This window comes from Ips typographus, linkage group LG1, assembly GCF_016097725.1.
Source record: "Ips typographus isolate SLU linkage group LG1, UJ_Ityp_2.0, whole genome shotgun sequence".
In the NCBI taxonomy this organism is placed as follows: domain Eukaryota; kingdom Metazoa; phylum Arthropoda; class Insecta; order Coleoptera; family Curculionidae; genus Ips; species Ips typographus.
The window spans coordinates 29,469,233-29,486,553 of NC_138422.1; the positions used below are offsets into that span (position 1 = coordinate 29,469,233).

Here is a 17,321-nt window from a genome sequence, read left to right on the forward strand (position 1 = left end):
GCTACAAACTCGCAACCCTTCTTGGCATGCTATCCACCAACTTTGCAATCAAATTTTGGGGAATTGCCTCCCATTCAACCCTCACCATTTCTGCCAACTCATTCAAATTTTGAAATTCATGCTCCGAGCCATTTATTCTCAATTTCATTCTACTCCATACGTGCTCTATTACGTTCATATCCGGTGACCTTGCAGGCCACTCCATTCGTTCGATGTTGATCTCTCTCAAAATTTCTTGTACGATTCTGGCTCGACGTGGACGAGCATTGTCGTCAATTAAGATAGAACCGTTCCCAAAGTTTCGAGAAAAGGGAACAACGATATCACGTATACACATATCCCTGTACCTCTGCGCATTCATACTATCCTCAATCAAAATGACTAAATCTGTTCTTCTATTCCTCATAATCCCGCCCCAAACTGTAATTCCACCTCCCCTAAAAGCAACCTTAGCATCCATGCATTCTTCCATATATCGTTCATTTCTTTCTCTCCATACCAATAATCGCCCGTCAGATTCATACAAATTGAACCGACATTCATCCGTGAACATACACTTACTCCATTCATCAATTCCCCATCATGACATCAATAATGTCATTCGATGCCAAAAATTCGAAGCGTCGAAATAAATTGTCACTATTGACAATAGCGTGTTGTCAAATGCATGCACATAAGATTTTATTTTGATTTTTTTTTGGTTCACTCTGTATGAATGCAGTTTATAAGTTTTTACTTAAATTGGGTAGTTTTAAGTGTAATTTTTCTAATCTCGTATTTCATCCGAAAAAGATCTAAAGAAATAAATTGTTAAATTTAAAACAAGGGAATTAAAAATAACCACATTTTAAAAAAAAATCAATAAATATCGTAAACGCCCCTTAATCGCCAAACTGGCGAAAACGTCTAGAGATATAAATTGGATTACTAAACAAATGTGCTTCTCTATCCAATATCATTATTTTCCATTAAAATTACTAAACATGCTAAGATTTATAATAAAACATGATTTTCTTTTCAAATTTTTTTTTGAGTCACCCTGTATCTCGCAGTGTATGTTTTTTACTTAAAGTGGGTAGTTTTAAGTGTAAACTTGCTAATCCCGCTCTTCTTCCACAAAAGATCTAAAGAAATTGTTTAATTTTAAACAAGAGAATCAAAAGTAACCACATTTTAAAAATTTTGCAATACATTTTGTAAACGGCCTTTAATCGCCAAACTGGCGAAAACGTTTAGAGATATTGACCGCAAGACTCGATTAAGGCTATTGTGAAACGTAAAAAAAATTTTTGCGAGAAATGGCGTTATACCGAATTTTTCATTTTTTGACTATACCTCAGTCACACCCTGTATACTCGGATCCGTGGCACCTTTCAAAAATATCATTTAGGTCAAACGAAAGAGGAAGAAAATACCTTTTAATCCTCAAAAAAATTATTAGAATCAAGTCAATCAATTTGAAGAAGCAGCCGCTCAAAAAAGAGCAAAAATTTTGCTGTCCCATTCTTTTTGACGAGCAGTTTAGTTGCCAATAAAAGACATGTTAAAAATAAAACCCTTCCATTAGGATTTAGGACAACTTTACTATAAGCCTCTAAGAGACTCTCAGGGTACAGTAGTGATCAGCACCATAAATTATGTGAAAGCTCCAAAAAGTGTGAGCGTACTCAATTCGAGATGGTTGCCAATGAACAAGGTCTTCAAAAAAACTATACTGAGTGAAGACTCCAGTATTTTAGACGTGTTGATGGCAAGCATTCAAGATCAAATTAGTTACCATCAAGTATCAGGCCTTAAATTGGGAAAAGGGCTCTACTTGGCTTACTTGAAGATGCAGAGCTCCGTCGACATGATCCATGTAGTAGTTTCTGCCAAAACACCTAATATGTTACCCCATTGCAAAGTTCGAGATAACCCTCACATATCTGCGTAAGTGCATAGTTTTTGAAATGTAGTTTGAATTAATATTTTCCCGTATTGACACAGTGAAGAATGGGACTATCTGAAGCAGCAGCATCTCCCGGACGTCCTGGACAATGCCAGTGAGCTTCAAAGAAATTTTTTAGAATTGGTAACTAGTGCGGCCAAAAGGTTGTTCAATTATATGGATATTACAAATGAGGACGCTAATACGCATCGATTATATGATGCGGAAGTGATCGAGTTGACTGAAGAAGTTAGTTTTATTGTAATTTGTCCCCCTGCGGAGTTTTCTTGCGCAGTCCCCGGACAGAGGGAAATTCTCTTGCAAAGAGGAGATCTAATCAGTTTACCTATACAGGTAAGTTTAGAATGATGATCGCTTTCTCTGAACACTATTTTTAAACTAGAAAAGTTTTACGAACAAAACTACATTTCAAAAATATTTAAATAAATCAGTTCTGTTTTTAAAAGGTTTATTTTAGGTCCTGTTGTATAATCACAGTTTAAAGACCGGTTCAGTTGACTTGAACCAGGTTTAAAAACTGAACCACTGTTGTACTTGGCCTTAGTGTTATTATTACTATATATTTATATACAGGGTGGTCCAGTTTTAAATGTCAATAATTCACCATTCGATAGCCAATTAAAAAATAAGTTGACATTCATTATGTCATTTTCCTGAAAAGTGCTTCCTAAGGAAAATACAGTCCTTCAAATTTCTGTTTAAAAAATGTTTTTTTTTTTTTCATAACTGTCAGACCGTTGGAGCAATATTGATCAAATTTGGAACAAGCACTTTATTACACGTTATTACGGTCAAAGACCCAAAACTAACTTAACCCAACTTAAAAATTGTCTTGGAAACGGAAAATTCACTTAAGAAGTTTAAAAAATATTATTGTAGGCAGTTTTCATTTTTTGCAGGCAAACTAAAAGACTTTACTTTTGAAAATTTAATTAGAAAAGATAAAAATTTCAGAAGTTTAAAAATTGTGTTTGTAACCAGTTTTCATGCAAATCGAGAGACTTTAATACTGAAAATTGACTTGTAGACATAAAAACTACTTTTTCAAGAATTTGTTACAACAAATTCATACATTTAAACCTTAAAAATTGACTTGAACCCCAAAATGTGACTGAACTAATGAAAAGTGACATCAGAAGCTTAAAATTTGCATTTGAAGTAAGTTTTCATAATTTGAAGACAAATTTCAATATTTTAGTCTTGAAAATAGTCTTAGATGCAGGACATTGACATTAGATTCATGAAAATTGTCTTGAAAACGAACTTTTCGTGCCTTTTACTTTGCTTTTCATTTTCTTCGACTTCTGGACTATTTTTAGTGCTTCAAAACTGCTTTCAGCTTGGAAAATCGAGTTTCAAGACTATCTTCACCAAGTTATTGACATAGCAAACTTAAAAAACATTTTTTACTTTCTTCATAGACTTAAAATGGCATTTCAAGCTTTGTCACTATTAAATCGACTTCCAGACACCTCAGTGCTAAAAATTCGGGTATTTCTTACTAAACTAGACTATTTTTAGTGTTTTAAGGCTGTTTTCAGTGCCTCAAATCGAGTTTCAAGACTATCTTTACAAATTTTTTGACTTATCAAGCCTAAAAGCCAGTTTGTCCACTGACCATAGTCTTGAAAATGTTATTTCAAGCTTCTTCACTATTAAATTGACTTCTACACTCATAGGTGCAATAAATTGTAGCATCTCTAAGAAATTCAGACTGTTTTTAGTGCTTTTTAAGACTGAAAAATCGAGTTTAAGACTATTTCCAAAAGTCAAGTTTGTTCAGTAATAAAAATAAAAAATGTTGGTACCAAATGCTACAATAATAGTCTTAAGAACTAATTTTTAGAAATAAAATAGTCCGAAAATTTAATTTACTTCTAGACTTGTTGTCCAGTCCAGAAAATTGAGTTGTACACCAATTAAAGTCTTGAAAATATACTTTTGGACTCTCTTTAGTCCTAGTAAAGTCAGTTCTAGCATTAAAAGTCAACTTTTATGTTATTTTTAGTAGTAAAAAATAAGTTTCATGCACAATACAATCTTTGTCTTGATTTCCGGACTTTTTTAGTTCTTGAATGCCAGTTTCAGACACTCAACCAGAATGGCAGTCTGAGATAGCGAATCATAAGCAAGTGCAAGTGCAAAAGCAAGTTTTTAGACTATTCAGTACAAATTTGGACTTTCACAAGTCTTGAATGTTCAGTTTTAAACTATAAAACGATTTTTTAAATGGAAATTTGGAGGACTGTATCTTCCTTAGGAAACGTTTTTCAGAAAAATGACATAATGCAAGTCAACTTATTTTTTGATTAGCTATCAAATGGTGAATTATTGTCACTTAAAACTGGACCACCCTGTATTTATATATATATTTATTAAACTAAAAATAATGTTTGACTTGACAACTTCTGTCTTTTCTAACAATGCAACACTCAAATTTACTAGCAATGTATGTATATGATGTAATCAATATCTTTGTTTTGATGACAAGGCTTTGAGCCTCAGTTCACTTTGATCTTTTACACTTTTGCTGTGAAATGTTAACCTTCAGGTTTAAAACATCAATTTTAGTTAATATTTAATTATACTAAAGCAACTTATTTTTTCAGGTGTTTGAAATGATCCATATGAACACCTATCAACGGATGGTCGTCCAAAAATACTCAAAATTGAGTTGCCTTCTAGAGCTGGACGCAGCTACTGCCAGTCATCTGCACAGGGAAGCATTTTCCAACACAGAATTGGCCGTGGCAAAAGAACGATTATCCAAACTGCAAGATTTACAAAACAAATTAGAGTCGATCTGGAAATCCATTCGATGGTTAGCCGATGTGATTACTTTTGCCAGGGATAAAAGCACTGGTTTTATAACCATGCGTCATATTCTGGAGAAAGAAGTAGGAGTTCCCACTTCGCCCAAAAGGAATTTGCTACAAATTCCTCCCCCGAAAGTTGTAAAAACCAGTCCTGGACGGGGATCCTGGCCAGGACCTGGGGGATCATCCGGTTGCCCTTCAACAAACCTAATGAACGATTATAGCAAGAGCGAACAAAACTTGAACATTAACGGTAGCATGAGTCACTACTTAAGTGCCTGTAGTGATCCCGAGTCGATAAGAAAGACCAGTGAAAGTTTTAATAGTGCTAGTGAGTATTTGCAACATTTAGCACCGAGTAGAAGTGAAGACGGGCTGTTCTCCGGACCAACAAGTAGTACTAGCAGATTGCCAAATTCGGGTACGTCGTTAAAGTTAAAAACGCAGTACGGAGGCAGCATGGTCAGTGTTAATACTTTAAATACAGCAGACAGCTTGCACAGTTTGAGTTCGGACAGCGATCCGATTGGAAGTTCTACTCCTAGAAAGAAAGGAAAGCCAAAAATGATGCCCAGCAAGAGTATGGCAAATGTTAAACAACATTTTTTAGGTAAGGAACTAATTCCTGTAGTGTACATGGTTGTGTTAGCTATTTTAGGAACGTACGTTATACTGAATTTTTATCAGATAAACATTCCAACAAATCATAGGTTATATCCCGAGACGTTCAAGTTTTATCGGGTAAACTGTGCATAGGTGATTTTTTGCAAAATTTTGCTTGGAAAATGACTGAGACTAAATAATTCGACGATAATAAATTATTTAGTCGAAACCATTTGCCTAAAAGAAAAATTTTGCAAAAAACCTACCAATGCACATTTTACGTGATAAAACGTGAACGCCGAGGGGTATATGTCAAGATTATTTCCTGAAAACACACATTTTTCAACGTTTGCTTTATTAACAAAAGAACACCTACTACGAGTACTTAACAACACAAAACTACTAATTAAACTAAACATCACAAACGTAATAATAATATTAAATGTTGATTTTTTTACATTAACATTTAAGCAGGCCTAAAGTTTGAATAATTAGTAAAGAAATTGCAATTTTGATAAATTACAGAGTATGTAGAGTCTTTACTTTCTTGCTTCACTTCACGTGGTGGTAGATTTTCATTGCTTAAGGTGGTTGCAGCTGCTGAATTTGAAGTTATAGTTGTTGTGGCTGAGGGAGCTAGAATACTACTGCTGGCAAGAATCTGTTCAGATTGAATGTTTCTCATTTTCTCAATAATATTTAAATGATGGTCGGGATTTAGCTGCAAATATGGTTTTATAGAACTTGCATTAGAGTGACCCTCAACACCGTGGAAAGAAAGATTGCTTACTGCAGTTGCTCGATTAGAGTGATTTGATATTTTTATTCTTTTTGTGTCTAAACCAACTTTTTTGGTTGCATTTTTTGTCCACTTTGAAATTTCATTTCTACCTAAAGGACTATTTTTGTACCATGGTTTGTTGCTGTTCTTGGTCCGAAATCGGTTGCAACTTAGAAATAATCTATTTGTAGTTATGGCGCTTGTTCTCTTAGCGATTAGTTTATTAAAAAGTCTGACAGGGCAGATGTTTTTATTTATAGTATTTTGCACCAACCATTTACTTTCGGCCAGTTTTTTAGCTCCACCTTGATTTGTTTTCGAAAAAACTGGATTGTATTCAATTCTTCCTAAGAGCCAAAAAATACTTTACAGTTAGCTTATTATTGTATTGATTTAAATTCTTTACCTGTTGCAATGCCTTTGTTGTCCAATTCAGTTTGAAAATAGTCAACTAAGCAATTAACAGCTTCTTCGCCTCGCCATGCCAGTTCTACAGCAGCAATTTGATAGAACTTCTTTTATAAACCAGCCGGGGTATTTCCATCAAACAATTAAATAATGGATTGGTTTTCAGTTGGGGTGAAAGCTTTAGAACTTTGCTTTTTTTTAGTAGGATCTTTTTGTAATAATTTTTGCTTTGTATCTCGAGCATTTCTTGCTTGTCGAAACATTACGTCTTTAAAGGGATCAAATACTATGTTATAATTGTCAAAATAAAGCTGTTGTAACTGCTTGGCCGTTATATTCCACATTGTTTTGATAACTCCTTCTTTATAATCTGTTCCATCAACTTTTTTCATATTAAACGCATAGTCTTTCAAAATGTTTGCAAGGTTTTCAACTGAAGTTGTTTCATTTAAAACATACCCTTTTTCTGCATAAAAGGCACTAAACTGATTCCAAATGGATATATGTGTCTTCTTTGTAGTCCTGGGAGTACAGTTTTCAATTTCTTGATCAATTTCCACAATATTAGAATTTCCACAACATTTTAATCGCGGAATTTTTCACAAACTGTTTTGAATGTTTGTATTACAAACAGCAGCGTTACTATGGAGACCACCCCGGCCTACTACAGATTTTTGTTCAGCCATGTATATTTTTGTTTACATTTCAAATTGACAATCATACGTCAAAATATTTTAATTTATGTAATTATTTAATGAAAACTACGTTACAGTGATTTATTAATTGTTAATATTGAAGAAGATAACTTAAATTTTAAAAGTGTCTAAATCCCGTTTCGTTTAATATCAAATTTTCTTCAAAAAACGTATTCGAAAAAGGTAGGTGGTGTTTAATCACTATTAAAACTAGAAAGGTTCTCGGAATTTAATTGGCTGCTGGTACAATGAAGGAAATAATCCTTTAAAATGTCTTCTGGTTAAAGTTATTATCCTTATTACAAAATGTCCACAAAGAGCAAAAGTATAACAAAGTAGATAATTCCAATCTTTGCAGAATTAATTTTTATTTATGCATCAGCAAACAACAAAGCTCCCACTTCTGTCCCTTAACGTAGTATTAATAATTGAAAAACTGATTATTACAGATCCAGCCAGCCAAGACCAAAATGTAATGTTCCTCACCGTCGATCACGCAGTACCACCTCATAGAAACTTAGAAACCAGCTTATCCAAAAGCCTCACAAATATTCGTAGCGTGGACGTTAACCTGGAAACCGAATCTCCTAACTGTCCGGTAGTTTTTCCTGAAATCTTCAATCTGCCTAGCGACGATCCCGAACCGTACGCCAAAGATAACTATGATATTCTGCAAATATACGCTGCGTATGAAACAGGATTGGTGATTGGTACCAGCCTGAAGGTATACGTTACTCCTAGGACTACTGCCCGAGAAGTAGTCAATGTGGTAGTGCGGCAATTAAACATGGCGGTAATCCTTAAAGGGAAAAAGGGACCGATATACAATAGAGATATGTTGAAAAACTTTTGCTTAGTAGCTATTATAGGTGCAAGGGAACGGTGTTTGAGGGATGATTTCAAGCCGTTGCTACTACAAAACCCATGGAAATTGGGCAGATTATATGTCAGGCGGAAACATGATGTTTTAGCGGCATTAGATCATAGCAGTAAGTTGGATCGAATTGAGGCCAGTCGAATTGATCGGATTTAAGGGTGAATGATTTAGAACGTGTCGGCTTTTTGTTACTACAAAGCATTAAATTCATATTTAATTACATGTTTCATGATGATGATCTAATTTACAGAATAATAATAATGAAACTGCTTAAAATATGATGAGTTGGAAGATCATAGACACACATCTCACAATCCTTGTTTAGTAGATCTGTACAAAATGAATCTCACTACTAGTATAATCTAAAGAATATAATGAAATATTATAGTAATTTTGTCGTAACAAATTGTCGACCATAACATTAGTCAACTTGATAATGGTGCTAGTTTTCTTATGATAATATTAATTAAAGCTGCGTATTGGTTTACAAAAATATCTATTTAATTAAAATTACAAATTCAACGATATTATAAAGTTATAAAACTGTGATGATAATGTTGATTTAGTGCAGTAAGTAGTCTAATTACAAATATCTTATTATGGCTGATTTTAACCAGAACAAAAATGCTTGCTTAGCCCTACTAAATAATTTAGGACCATTATTGACTTTTGTATTAATTACTAAATAAGAAACCGACGAAAAAGGGTATATTTGGGTAAAAATAAATTATATAGGTTTTTTCCAGAATGTACACTATTTAAATTAATTACTATAACGAAAGATAAAATAATCGTGTTCAATGAGTTACCAAAAAAAATTATGTATTACTTTCATAGGCAAAATATTCAACAAACGTACTCTAATGTTATTATTATCAATGAAATGTCACCAAATTTAGTCCGAAATAATCTATATCAATGACATATTGTGATTTTTAGTTGTTATAAGTGTTATAGAAGAGCAAAATAGAATGTATATAAATAAATGTTAAATTTAACTGAAACTATATTATGGTAATTGCGAGTTTGTGGTAGAATGACAATGTACTTTATTACTGTTTTATTGTTAGTTATAGGCACTTACTTTAGTACAAAGGGAGTATATTTTTAATTTTTACTGCTTGTTTTTAAGTGTAAAAATCAATTAGTAATAGATAGAGGTGTGAATAGTTGTAAATTGAAATGTGAATAAAATATTATAAAAGTGATTTTATGCGTTAAATTATCGGTTTGTCAGTCAAACATCTAAATATTAGACTTTCTCTGGAATTTAACCTAAGAAATAACACAGTTTAACTATTCATGATTTATTAAATAAACAATTTCTCAATTTAGTTTTGCTTCAGCCGATCGCAAACTTGCTCTTTTAGAATCTCCATTTGCACCTAAAAATATTTTTTTTTGCAACAAGTGTATAAAGTACATCTTTTTTGCACGCAAGTGAAAGTTGTTATACGAGACCGAAGGTCGAGTTTAACAACAAAAAAAATGACTTTTTGCACTATCATTCAAAAAAGTGTACTTTTTAGCACGATTTTATAAAAATATGCTTTATGTGATGAAAGGACAATGTGTTCTAATTTACCTAACACTGTGGCACTAGTTTTGGGTCTCTTGGTATCAGTAGCCATACTATGAGGTGAACCTGAAATTAAGTTAAAACTTTATTAAAGAGAATATCCAGGAAGGTCTAAAACATAATGACAAAAATGTTACCGTATTATATTAATGATTATTTCCTTCATATCAATTTTGACCAATCGCTATCAAGAATTAGTATAACAAATGAAAATTTTAAGTGGAAAAATCACTTAACAACTGTCAACTTAGCTGTCAGCAGTTTTTCCGGAAAAAAATTCGAAAAAATTGCACACTCCTCACAGCAACATAAAGAATAGTGTTACCCTTTCTAGCTTGAAAGTTATTGTTCTTATTGTTTTAATTAAAATAAAATGTTTATTTAACTCAGGAAATAATCTTACCAAATATTCCTCGTGCATCTAATTTTTCCTGTGGAAAAATTGGAATACTCGTTTCTAAGTAATTTGTTTTAACAAATAGCATGAGCGAGAGTGGTTTTAAAAATCATCCGAATCGAAGACAAGGATTTCCGAATTTTTCCGGAAAAATTAAATGCACTAGGGATATTACCCCCGAGAAAAATAATTCATTCATCTTTCATTTGCTTTTTGGTCGTCAACCCTCCCATCTTACATTTTTTGCCATTCTATCTGCCACATCTATTTTTTCACACTCAAGCAAGCTTACCTTTGACATCCATGTTAGTCGCATTGGTCGAATGATTATTGTGTATTGCGAGATCCTGTTTGATTTCACTCTTGTTGTTCACTCTACTACAAGCATCATTGTTAGATCCTTCGCATGTTGTTATAGTAAGGGCTGCAACTTCAGTTCTTGGAGTCGGTGCCCGTTCCGCTGCTGCGGCTCTTAATGCTGTATCATCTCGACCTTTGTAGTACTAGAAAAATATTTCTAATTTAACCAAAACCAATCGTAACAACAAATAGTACTTACATGTCCGTCGGTTCCTTTAATTAAAACTTCATTCAAAGGTGCAATTTCAGGACCCCATTGTTCCATAAAATGACCCACTCTCAACACTCTCTGTTCTGGTGTGGTTACAGTGTGACTTCCTCCACAATATCGATTGCACAGGTGATCCTTATACCTAAATGATTATTTCAAGTTAAGAAAATTCAGATTTTATTTCTCAGAAGAAACTTTAATATTATTGTGATTTGCAGTATGTTGCAGTTGTGCAGAAAATCATAAAATGCTTTCACTTCCTCCTCGATTATAACTCGGTAAACCTTTAAATAATGTGAGGTTTAAGGATTATGTCAATAAAAGGGATCTTTTGCGTAACTTTATAAAAAGAAACCTAGTGACGACCTAATAAATCCATTAACATCACCAAATCATATTAACTGGCATTTTCTGGTCTAAAATTCAAATTTTTAAACTAGATCACATGTGTATCGGTGTTCCAACAGTAATATTCTTTATCAGAAAGTAGAACAATTTAAAACAAAACCATGTCAAATTATATATTATTTTTAAAGGATTTTTAATGCCGATTTTTCAGCCACAAGAAAATTTTTGAGGTTGGTGCAATATCTCAAAAACCGATTGGTCTAGAAAAAATTGGACAATACCTCTAAAAAGTTCTTAAAAAGTGGATTTTAATAAGGATTTACCTTCATCTTCCTGTTACTGATAGATATGGAGATATAAAAAAAGATTTTACAGAAGATATTCGTGCAAAAAGCAAAAAATTGTTCAAATTGTATAACTGTTATACAGGATGCTCCTTCGATTAGAACTCTCATCGATTATCGCCCTATCTCTCAAAAACTAAAAATCCAACGGTATATTCATGTTTACAGAATATTTCCTTCTAATTTCCGCATTTCCTACACGCCTCATAAATTTGTAATACGTATTCTGAAACACCCTGTAGAAAAACTTTGTCCTAATAAAATTTCACACGTACGCATTTTTCATTTTTGCAGACTGCATGGCACTTTCAAGCATGTTAAGGTTCTTGCTCGTAGAGAAGCTGAAACGTGATAGTTTTATATCGATCGGAATTATATTTTTTCTCTAATTCGTACTTTTTTTGTTGCTTTCTTAACTGATCCAGTTCGTAGGCCAGGTACGGTGCAGGACTTTTGTTAGGAGGAGAAGCGTACGGTTTTGGAAACATTGTGATATCAGTTTGTTTCTTCATGACCACGTCTGCATCGCATGAAATGCAGTTTACGTTTCTACAATGATTATTAGTTATTAGAGTTAAAACTGAGTGAGTGCATATTTTAACCTGAGAAGTTTGCTTTTTGTTCCGGCAGCTTCGTGTTCTTGTTTCAGTTGTGAAACTTTCTTCACTTTATCCTGTATCCCTTTAAGCTTTGAATTAATAAAGTCCTTAAGGGGCGTTAATTCCATCTTGTCCAATTTATTGCCAATTTCCTTTTGTAGATCATTGAGTGACTGGGTCCAGAGCTCCTCTTGTTCTTTCAGTTTTCCTAAAGTGCTCTCCAACGACTTGGTAATCTCATCGTAAGCTGCATCGAATTGTTCGTGGGATACTTTTCTGTTGATTTGACAGGCGTCTGCTTTATCAGCGAGGGCGTCTTCCAGATCTTCCCGATCGGCTTTTACGGTTTTCAATATTTCAATTTGCTCGATCATCACCTGATTTGAAATTGTATTTTAGCTGATTTGTATAGGATAGTCAATGCGAGCAATACGTCTAGACTGTTTTGACGCCCTTCTCGATCTGACACTAGTTTGCGAGCGGTTTCAGATAATCCGTTCATATCATCTTGCAGACTGGTAAGTTTGTTGTAAAGTTCCTGTATAGTTTGGTTGTTTGATTCTGTAGCAGCTCCGTCTCCAGCTGGAAGTCTAAAGAACAACAAAGTGTATACTATAGCAGTAACATGAAATATTTTATAATTTATATAAGAGTACCCAGATTTTATTCGTTCCCAGACTGATTCAATTTCTTTCTCCAGATGGTCGATACGTGTGTTGATATTGCTGAACTGCTTGTTGTATACAGTGTCCAGGGTGCTTAACTGCTCTTTTAAGTCATTTACTTTTATATCAATCTAAGAATTATTCGAATTAAAAACTAGGTGGAATTTAATTTCTGCACAAACTTGTCCTAGTTTCACATCAGGAGGCAGATTGTTTTTATCATCGGAAAGTAAAGATTCTTTTAATTTTTCCACTTCCTTTAAAGCTTCCAGTCCGGCTTGATTAGACTGGTTTGATTCTTTCATGGCAATTATTTCTTTCTGGAGCATCATTATTGCGTCTTTTGGTGAAAGAGCTGTCAAATCAGTACTGAAACATACAAAGTTGACATGTAGAGAAAATTGTGAGATTCAGAAAAATCGATAAGTTTAACATTATAACCAGTCAAAAATCTAATTTAGCATCCTATCTAAACCTTGTAATAGAAGGGTTAATGTTTTGAATGTGACAAATAAAGAAGCAAACTTGACCACTTCTACACCAAGGTGCGTATTCTTCAAACGGTCTGAAGAATGTGACAGAAACCCGGCATTGTCAGTTTCTTCAGTCACGTTCTATCAACACTTCTCTTGAGAATCCCGATTTCAAGAATTAAAGCCCAGAGGTTTGCCACATAAAATAAGAGATTTTCTAATGCTCACCTGTCAAAATCTGCATTATCCAGATCTGTGACAGGTTTGGCTTTGGACGACGAGCCTTCATCCTGATTGTCAGTTGCTTTCGAAGGTGAGTCTGTGAATGATTATTATTGAAATTAATATACGAGTTACAGAATAAGAGATTGTGTGTGTGTATGAAATTTATTAGTATATTGAATATAAAACATTTTGAATTATTTCTATTTTTTTGGTAATTATATTGTTTTGATAACCGGGGCTCCCAAAGCAAAACGGAGGAATCTAACAAACACAAAAGTCATAAGATTTTGACTAGCGGTTAAAGTTTCTTTGTTGGGTTAAGACAAAGTACATTATTGAGAAAATTGCAGATATATCTTAAATTAAATCAGAGTTTCATAGCCAAGCTCAGGAAATTGGGTAAAAGGCGAGGTATTTGAACTTTTCCTTTAAAATAAGACGACGAGCAACTAGTAATAATGTCTTTCGCAGTTGAACTTTACGCTTTATATTGTTACGATTTTCCCGTGGGTTTTCACAAAGTCAGTTTATCTCATCAATTAATAAATTTATTTACACTTTAAAACACTCCGTACAATAATTAATTCAGCTACTAAAAACACTACTACAATTCCACAATTATTCCACTATTTAAACTTTACCGCGTTCCCAAACTCACTACTCCTGCCGTCTGAAACCGCTTCTTTTATATTCGCAAACCACGTTCTAGAAGACCGCAAAACGCTTCGCGATTTGCCTCGAATATCAAAGATGCTTCCAGGTGTCGCTTCCTAACTGTGGCGTACTATAACACGCGCCCGGCCAGATATTGCGGCGCGTCGATTCCATCCCGAATCGAGTGCTCGTTCAGAAGTATCGAGCATAGTAGGCCCAAACCGTAACACTGCCCCCCTCTTAAAGCTGATCGTCCCGATCCGCTTCATCTAATCCCTGGTATTTCTTGAGTCTGTCCAGATGGACAATTTTCATCTTGCCTTTGAGGCTGCGTTGGACTCTGTATGCGACGTCGTTTAACCTTTTTACCACATGGTAAGGTCCCTCCCAGTGTCGTTGCCATCTTTGACTTAATCCTTTGCTCCTCCTGGGTTGAAACATCCACACAGCATCACCTTCCTTATAATTGCCACCAGTTGGTCTGTGGTCCAGTGTCATCTTCATACGGTTGTTGTTTGGTTTCATCTTCTCTCTCTCAAGTTCCCGAATTGTGATGGATCCCTTCTGTAACGAACACTGGTCACACCGTTTACACCATTCCTCAACGTCCTTTCTCAAGTTAATCCAGTAAAATCGATCTCTTATTCTAGCCAAAGTCTGGTTTACTCCAAAGTGTCCTCCTCCGCGACTGTCATGTAGTTCTCGCAGCACATTCTCTTTGCAGGAATTGGGCACTATTGTTTGGTAAACAAAGCGTTTTCCGTCTGGACTTTCCCATTTGCGAGTAATTAAGTCATCGAAGCGAATTCCACTGCAACCAGTAACCCCTTACTGTTGGTCCATATCTGGAAATCTGTTGCCAATCCGGTTTCAAATCCTTCTCCAACCATCTTCTGATTACTTTCAAATCAGAGTCTGAGCGCTGTCCTTTTATTATGTCCTCCTTAGAAACGCAGCTCTTCATTCTTTTTGTAGCCTCTTTATCTGTCACCATCGCGATTTGACCAATCCTCCAACCATTATGAATTTGTACTTTCCGGTACCTTAAGTCACTATCCAAAGCTTGACAATCCTCTACATATCGCGGTAAATGTCTTTCCGGATTCTTTATTTCCTGCTCCTGGTTACGCCAGTTCTGCGGAGTCGGTAAACGAGATTGCTGACTACAATTTCAGCGGTAATGTCCTTTACGTCCACAATTATAACACGTAATGTTTCTTTTAGCAGAGGAGTTGTGGTGATTTGTTCTGATGTCCTGATTTCGTCGGCACTGTGGGTTTGGAGAACAAGACCGCTGTCTGCAATTCCTTCTATAGTGTCCTTTGCGTCCACATCGATAACATTCCACTCTAGTGATCGGGCGTGACCGTTCTAACTGTGTGGACTGACCATTTGCTGATGCTATCATTTGTTGCACTAATTGGCCGAACATTGATTTAATTTCATCTATTAATGTAGCAACATGATCGGCTGGCGGTACTCTTGAATAGTCTAGAATGAAGAAACCACGTTCTAGAATGACCGCAAAACGCTTCGCGATTTGCCTCGAATATCAAAGATGCTTCCAGGTGTCGCTTCCTAACTGTGGCCTACTTTAACACGCGCCCGGCCAGATATTGCGGCGCGTCGATTCCATCCCGTATCGAGTGCTCGTTCGGAAGTATCGAGCATAGTAGGCCCAAACCGTAACAATATTATTTATGTATCATCAACAATCCACACCAGTTTTCTATGATTCTCTATATCAAACCAAAGTTTTATAGAAGTTAATCAATATTTTTAGAAGAACAGTGAAATAAACAAAACTAGTACCTTTTGGTATTGGTCGAGTTTCTAACTGGGCAACCCTTTCTTCCAGTTCTTTCAATTGGTTGCATAGTTCCTTGATTTGGTCACTTCCACCCATCGTGCCATCTAGCGACCGTCTCAGTTCTTGAGACTTGGTAACCAACTCCTTTGAGTGTTCTTTGAATGACAATTTTCTATCTGTGTTATCACACAAAGTGGGTATAATAAAGGTTAATAATTTTCAAAACTGATATACCTTTGGGTGTAGCGTCTGCTAGTGAAGACTGGCCTTTAGCCAAATCCTCTATCATGGTTGCCATTTTATTCATAGCGACTTCGGTAGCGTCCAAACGTTTTACCAACGTTAATATTTGGAACATGTCCAGGAGTGGTGAGTTACTACTGCCGTCTTTGCTTGTCCTAATAATTATTATTGTTAAAAATTACACGTTTTATTGTATTTATTGACCTGATAGCGTCAATTAGGCCAATATTTCCGGGCATCTCAGTGAGTTCCTTGACTTGTTTCTGCAAATCTTTGATGTCTTTTTGTAATTTATTCAACTGTTCCTTCGTTAGTGCAATAGTGAATTTTGGCAGGTCGCCTATTTTTTCTTTTGATGCTGGCTCCACTACTACGATCGTTTGCATTGATTCTGAACTTGCTACAGACAAAACAGTTATTTTTGGTTTTACTTACTAAGAGTAAGTAAATTGGATACCAGAATGATGGGAAGCTTCATCTTCCTTTTTGATAATGGAAATTTCTTTTTCTTTCTGGTTTTCATCCTTCTTGCCCTTCTCATCTGAAACTGATTTCCGACTTCCTTTCTTACTTTTCTTTTTTCGCTCTTTGCCATCAGGACCAATCGTGTATTCAGTCAATGTGATAATTGGCCCCGGCTTTGCTGTCGATATATAGTTTTGCAATCGTTCACTATCACTTCCCCTGAACTCAACATTGCAATCACCAAGATCCAATTGGTTAACAATCACGTGAAGAAGGGAGTGGAGTACTGTGAAGTTCACTATTCCTACCTGCAAACTAAGTTTTGTGGGTGTTGCTGAAAAATCTGATGATCTGTTACTTCTGGTGAGTTGAGGGCAAGATCGACCATCTGAGGTAGAGAGATAATTGTTGTACTTTTATCCGCCATGATGTGGTATTGATATTTGGTAATTTAAAAATTGTCTGTTACGTCAATAAACGTCATTCTGATAAGTAATTTGACTGGTTCATGTCAAATACCTTAATATACAGTGTTACTGACACTATGCATCAATTATGCTGAGTGAAAAAAAAATTGTTTAAGCAGACAATCAGTGATAAACTTTTTCAAGATCTGATTGGTGAAAATTCAACTGAATTTTGTGTACAAAAGAAACGGAATTGTGCGGTTTAGGACCACAACAATTTTTCGATATCTTGGCTATAAACCATCGATTTATGTCAGAAGGGTGCCACAATAGTAGCATTTTATCAATATATCTCATACTTAGGTCAAGAAGTAATTTATATGACCATTTAATCACCAATTGAAAGAAGGTTT

The 17,321-nt window shown here is 35.0% G+C and overlaps 2 protein-coding genes and 1 long non-coding RNA gene across 18 annotated transcripts in view; 1 reads left to right on the top strand and 2 right to left on the bottom strand.

The window, feature by feature from the left end:
- The window catches only part of wake (ankyrin repeat and fibronectin type III domain containing protein wide awake), a 71,109-nt gene extending 61,773 nt beyond the window's left edge, over positions 1 to 9,336 (top strand). For all 14 annotated transcript variants that reach the window (XM_081990411.1, XM_081990382.1, XM_081990401.1 and 11 more), the window contains 4 exons: positions 1,568 to 1,929; positions 1,987 to 2,281; positions 4,558 to 5,374; positions 7,701 to 9,336. In XM_081990411.1, the coding sequence (XP_081846537.1) occupies positions 1,568 to 1,929; positions 1,987 to 2,281; positions 4,558 to 5,374; positions 7,701 to 8,284 (2,058 nt within the window). In that variant the 3' untranslated portion in view covers positions 8,285 to 9,336. The remainder of the gene's footprint in view (positions 1 to 1,567; positions 1,930 to 1,986; positions 2,282 to 4,557; positions 5,375 to 7,700) is intronic.
- On the bottom strand, positions 6,129 to 7,205 carry LOC145736303 (uncharacterized). Its single transcript, XR_014179876.1, has 2 exons — positions 6,555 to 7,205; positions 6,129 to 6,495 (listed from the first exon to the last, which is right to left on the bottom strand). It is a non-coding gene; the product is annotated as an uncharacterized LOC145736303 (long non-coding RNA).
- Positions 9,337 to 9,419: 83 nt separating the features above from the next.
- Positions 9,420 to 17,013, bottom strand: LOC145736185 (uncharacterized). 3 transcript variants are annotated; one of them, XM_081990475.1, is made up of 17 exons: positions 16,860 to 17,012; positions 16,494 to 16,809; positions 16,241 to 16,436; positions 16,028 to 16,191; positions 15,796 to 15,969; positions 13,333 to 13,423; positions 12,814 to 13,000; positions 12,623 to 12,762; positions 12,400 to 12,556; positions 11,970 to 12,343; positions 11,764 to 11,916; positions 11,643 to 11,708; positions 10,664 to 10,817; positions 10,397 to 10,607; positions 9,803 to 9,818; positions 9,714 to 9,769; positions 9,420 to 9,513 (listed from the first exon to the last, which is right to left on the bottom strand). In XM_081990475.1, exons 1-17 carry the CDS (start codon positions 16,926 to 16,928, stop codon positions 9,455 to 9,457), a joined length of 2,583 nt encoding a protein of 860 aa, XP_081846601.1. In that variant the 5' UTR covers positions 16,929 to 17,012; the 3' UTR covers positions 9,420 to 9,454. The 3 variants fall into 3 exon arrangements, with proteins under 3 accessions (XP_081846601.1, XP_081846616.1, XP_081846611.1); XM_081990490.1 differs by lacking the exon at positions 11,643 to 11,708 and having other exon boundaries at positions 16,860 to 17,013; XM_081990485.1 differs by lacking the exon at positions 9,803 to 9,818 and having other exon boundaries at positions 9,714 to 9,773.
- Positions 17,014 to 17,321: the final 308 nt, after the last annotated feature.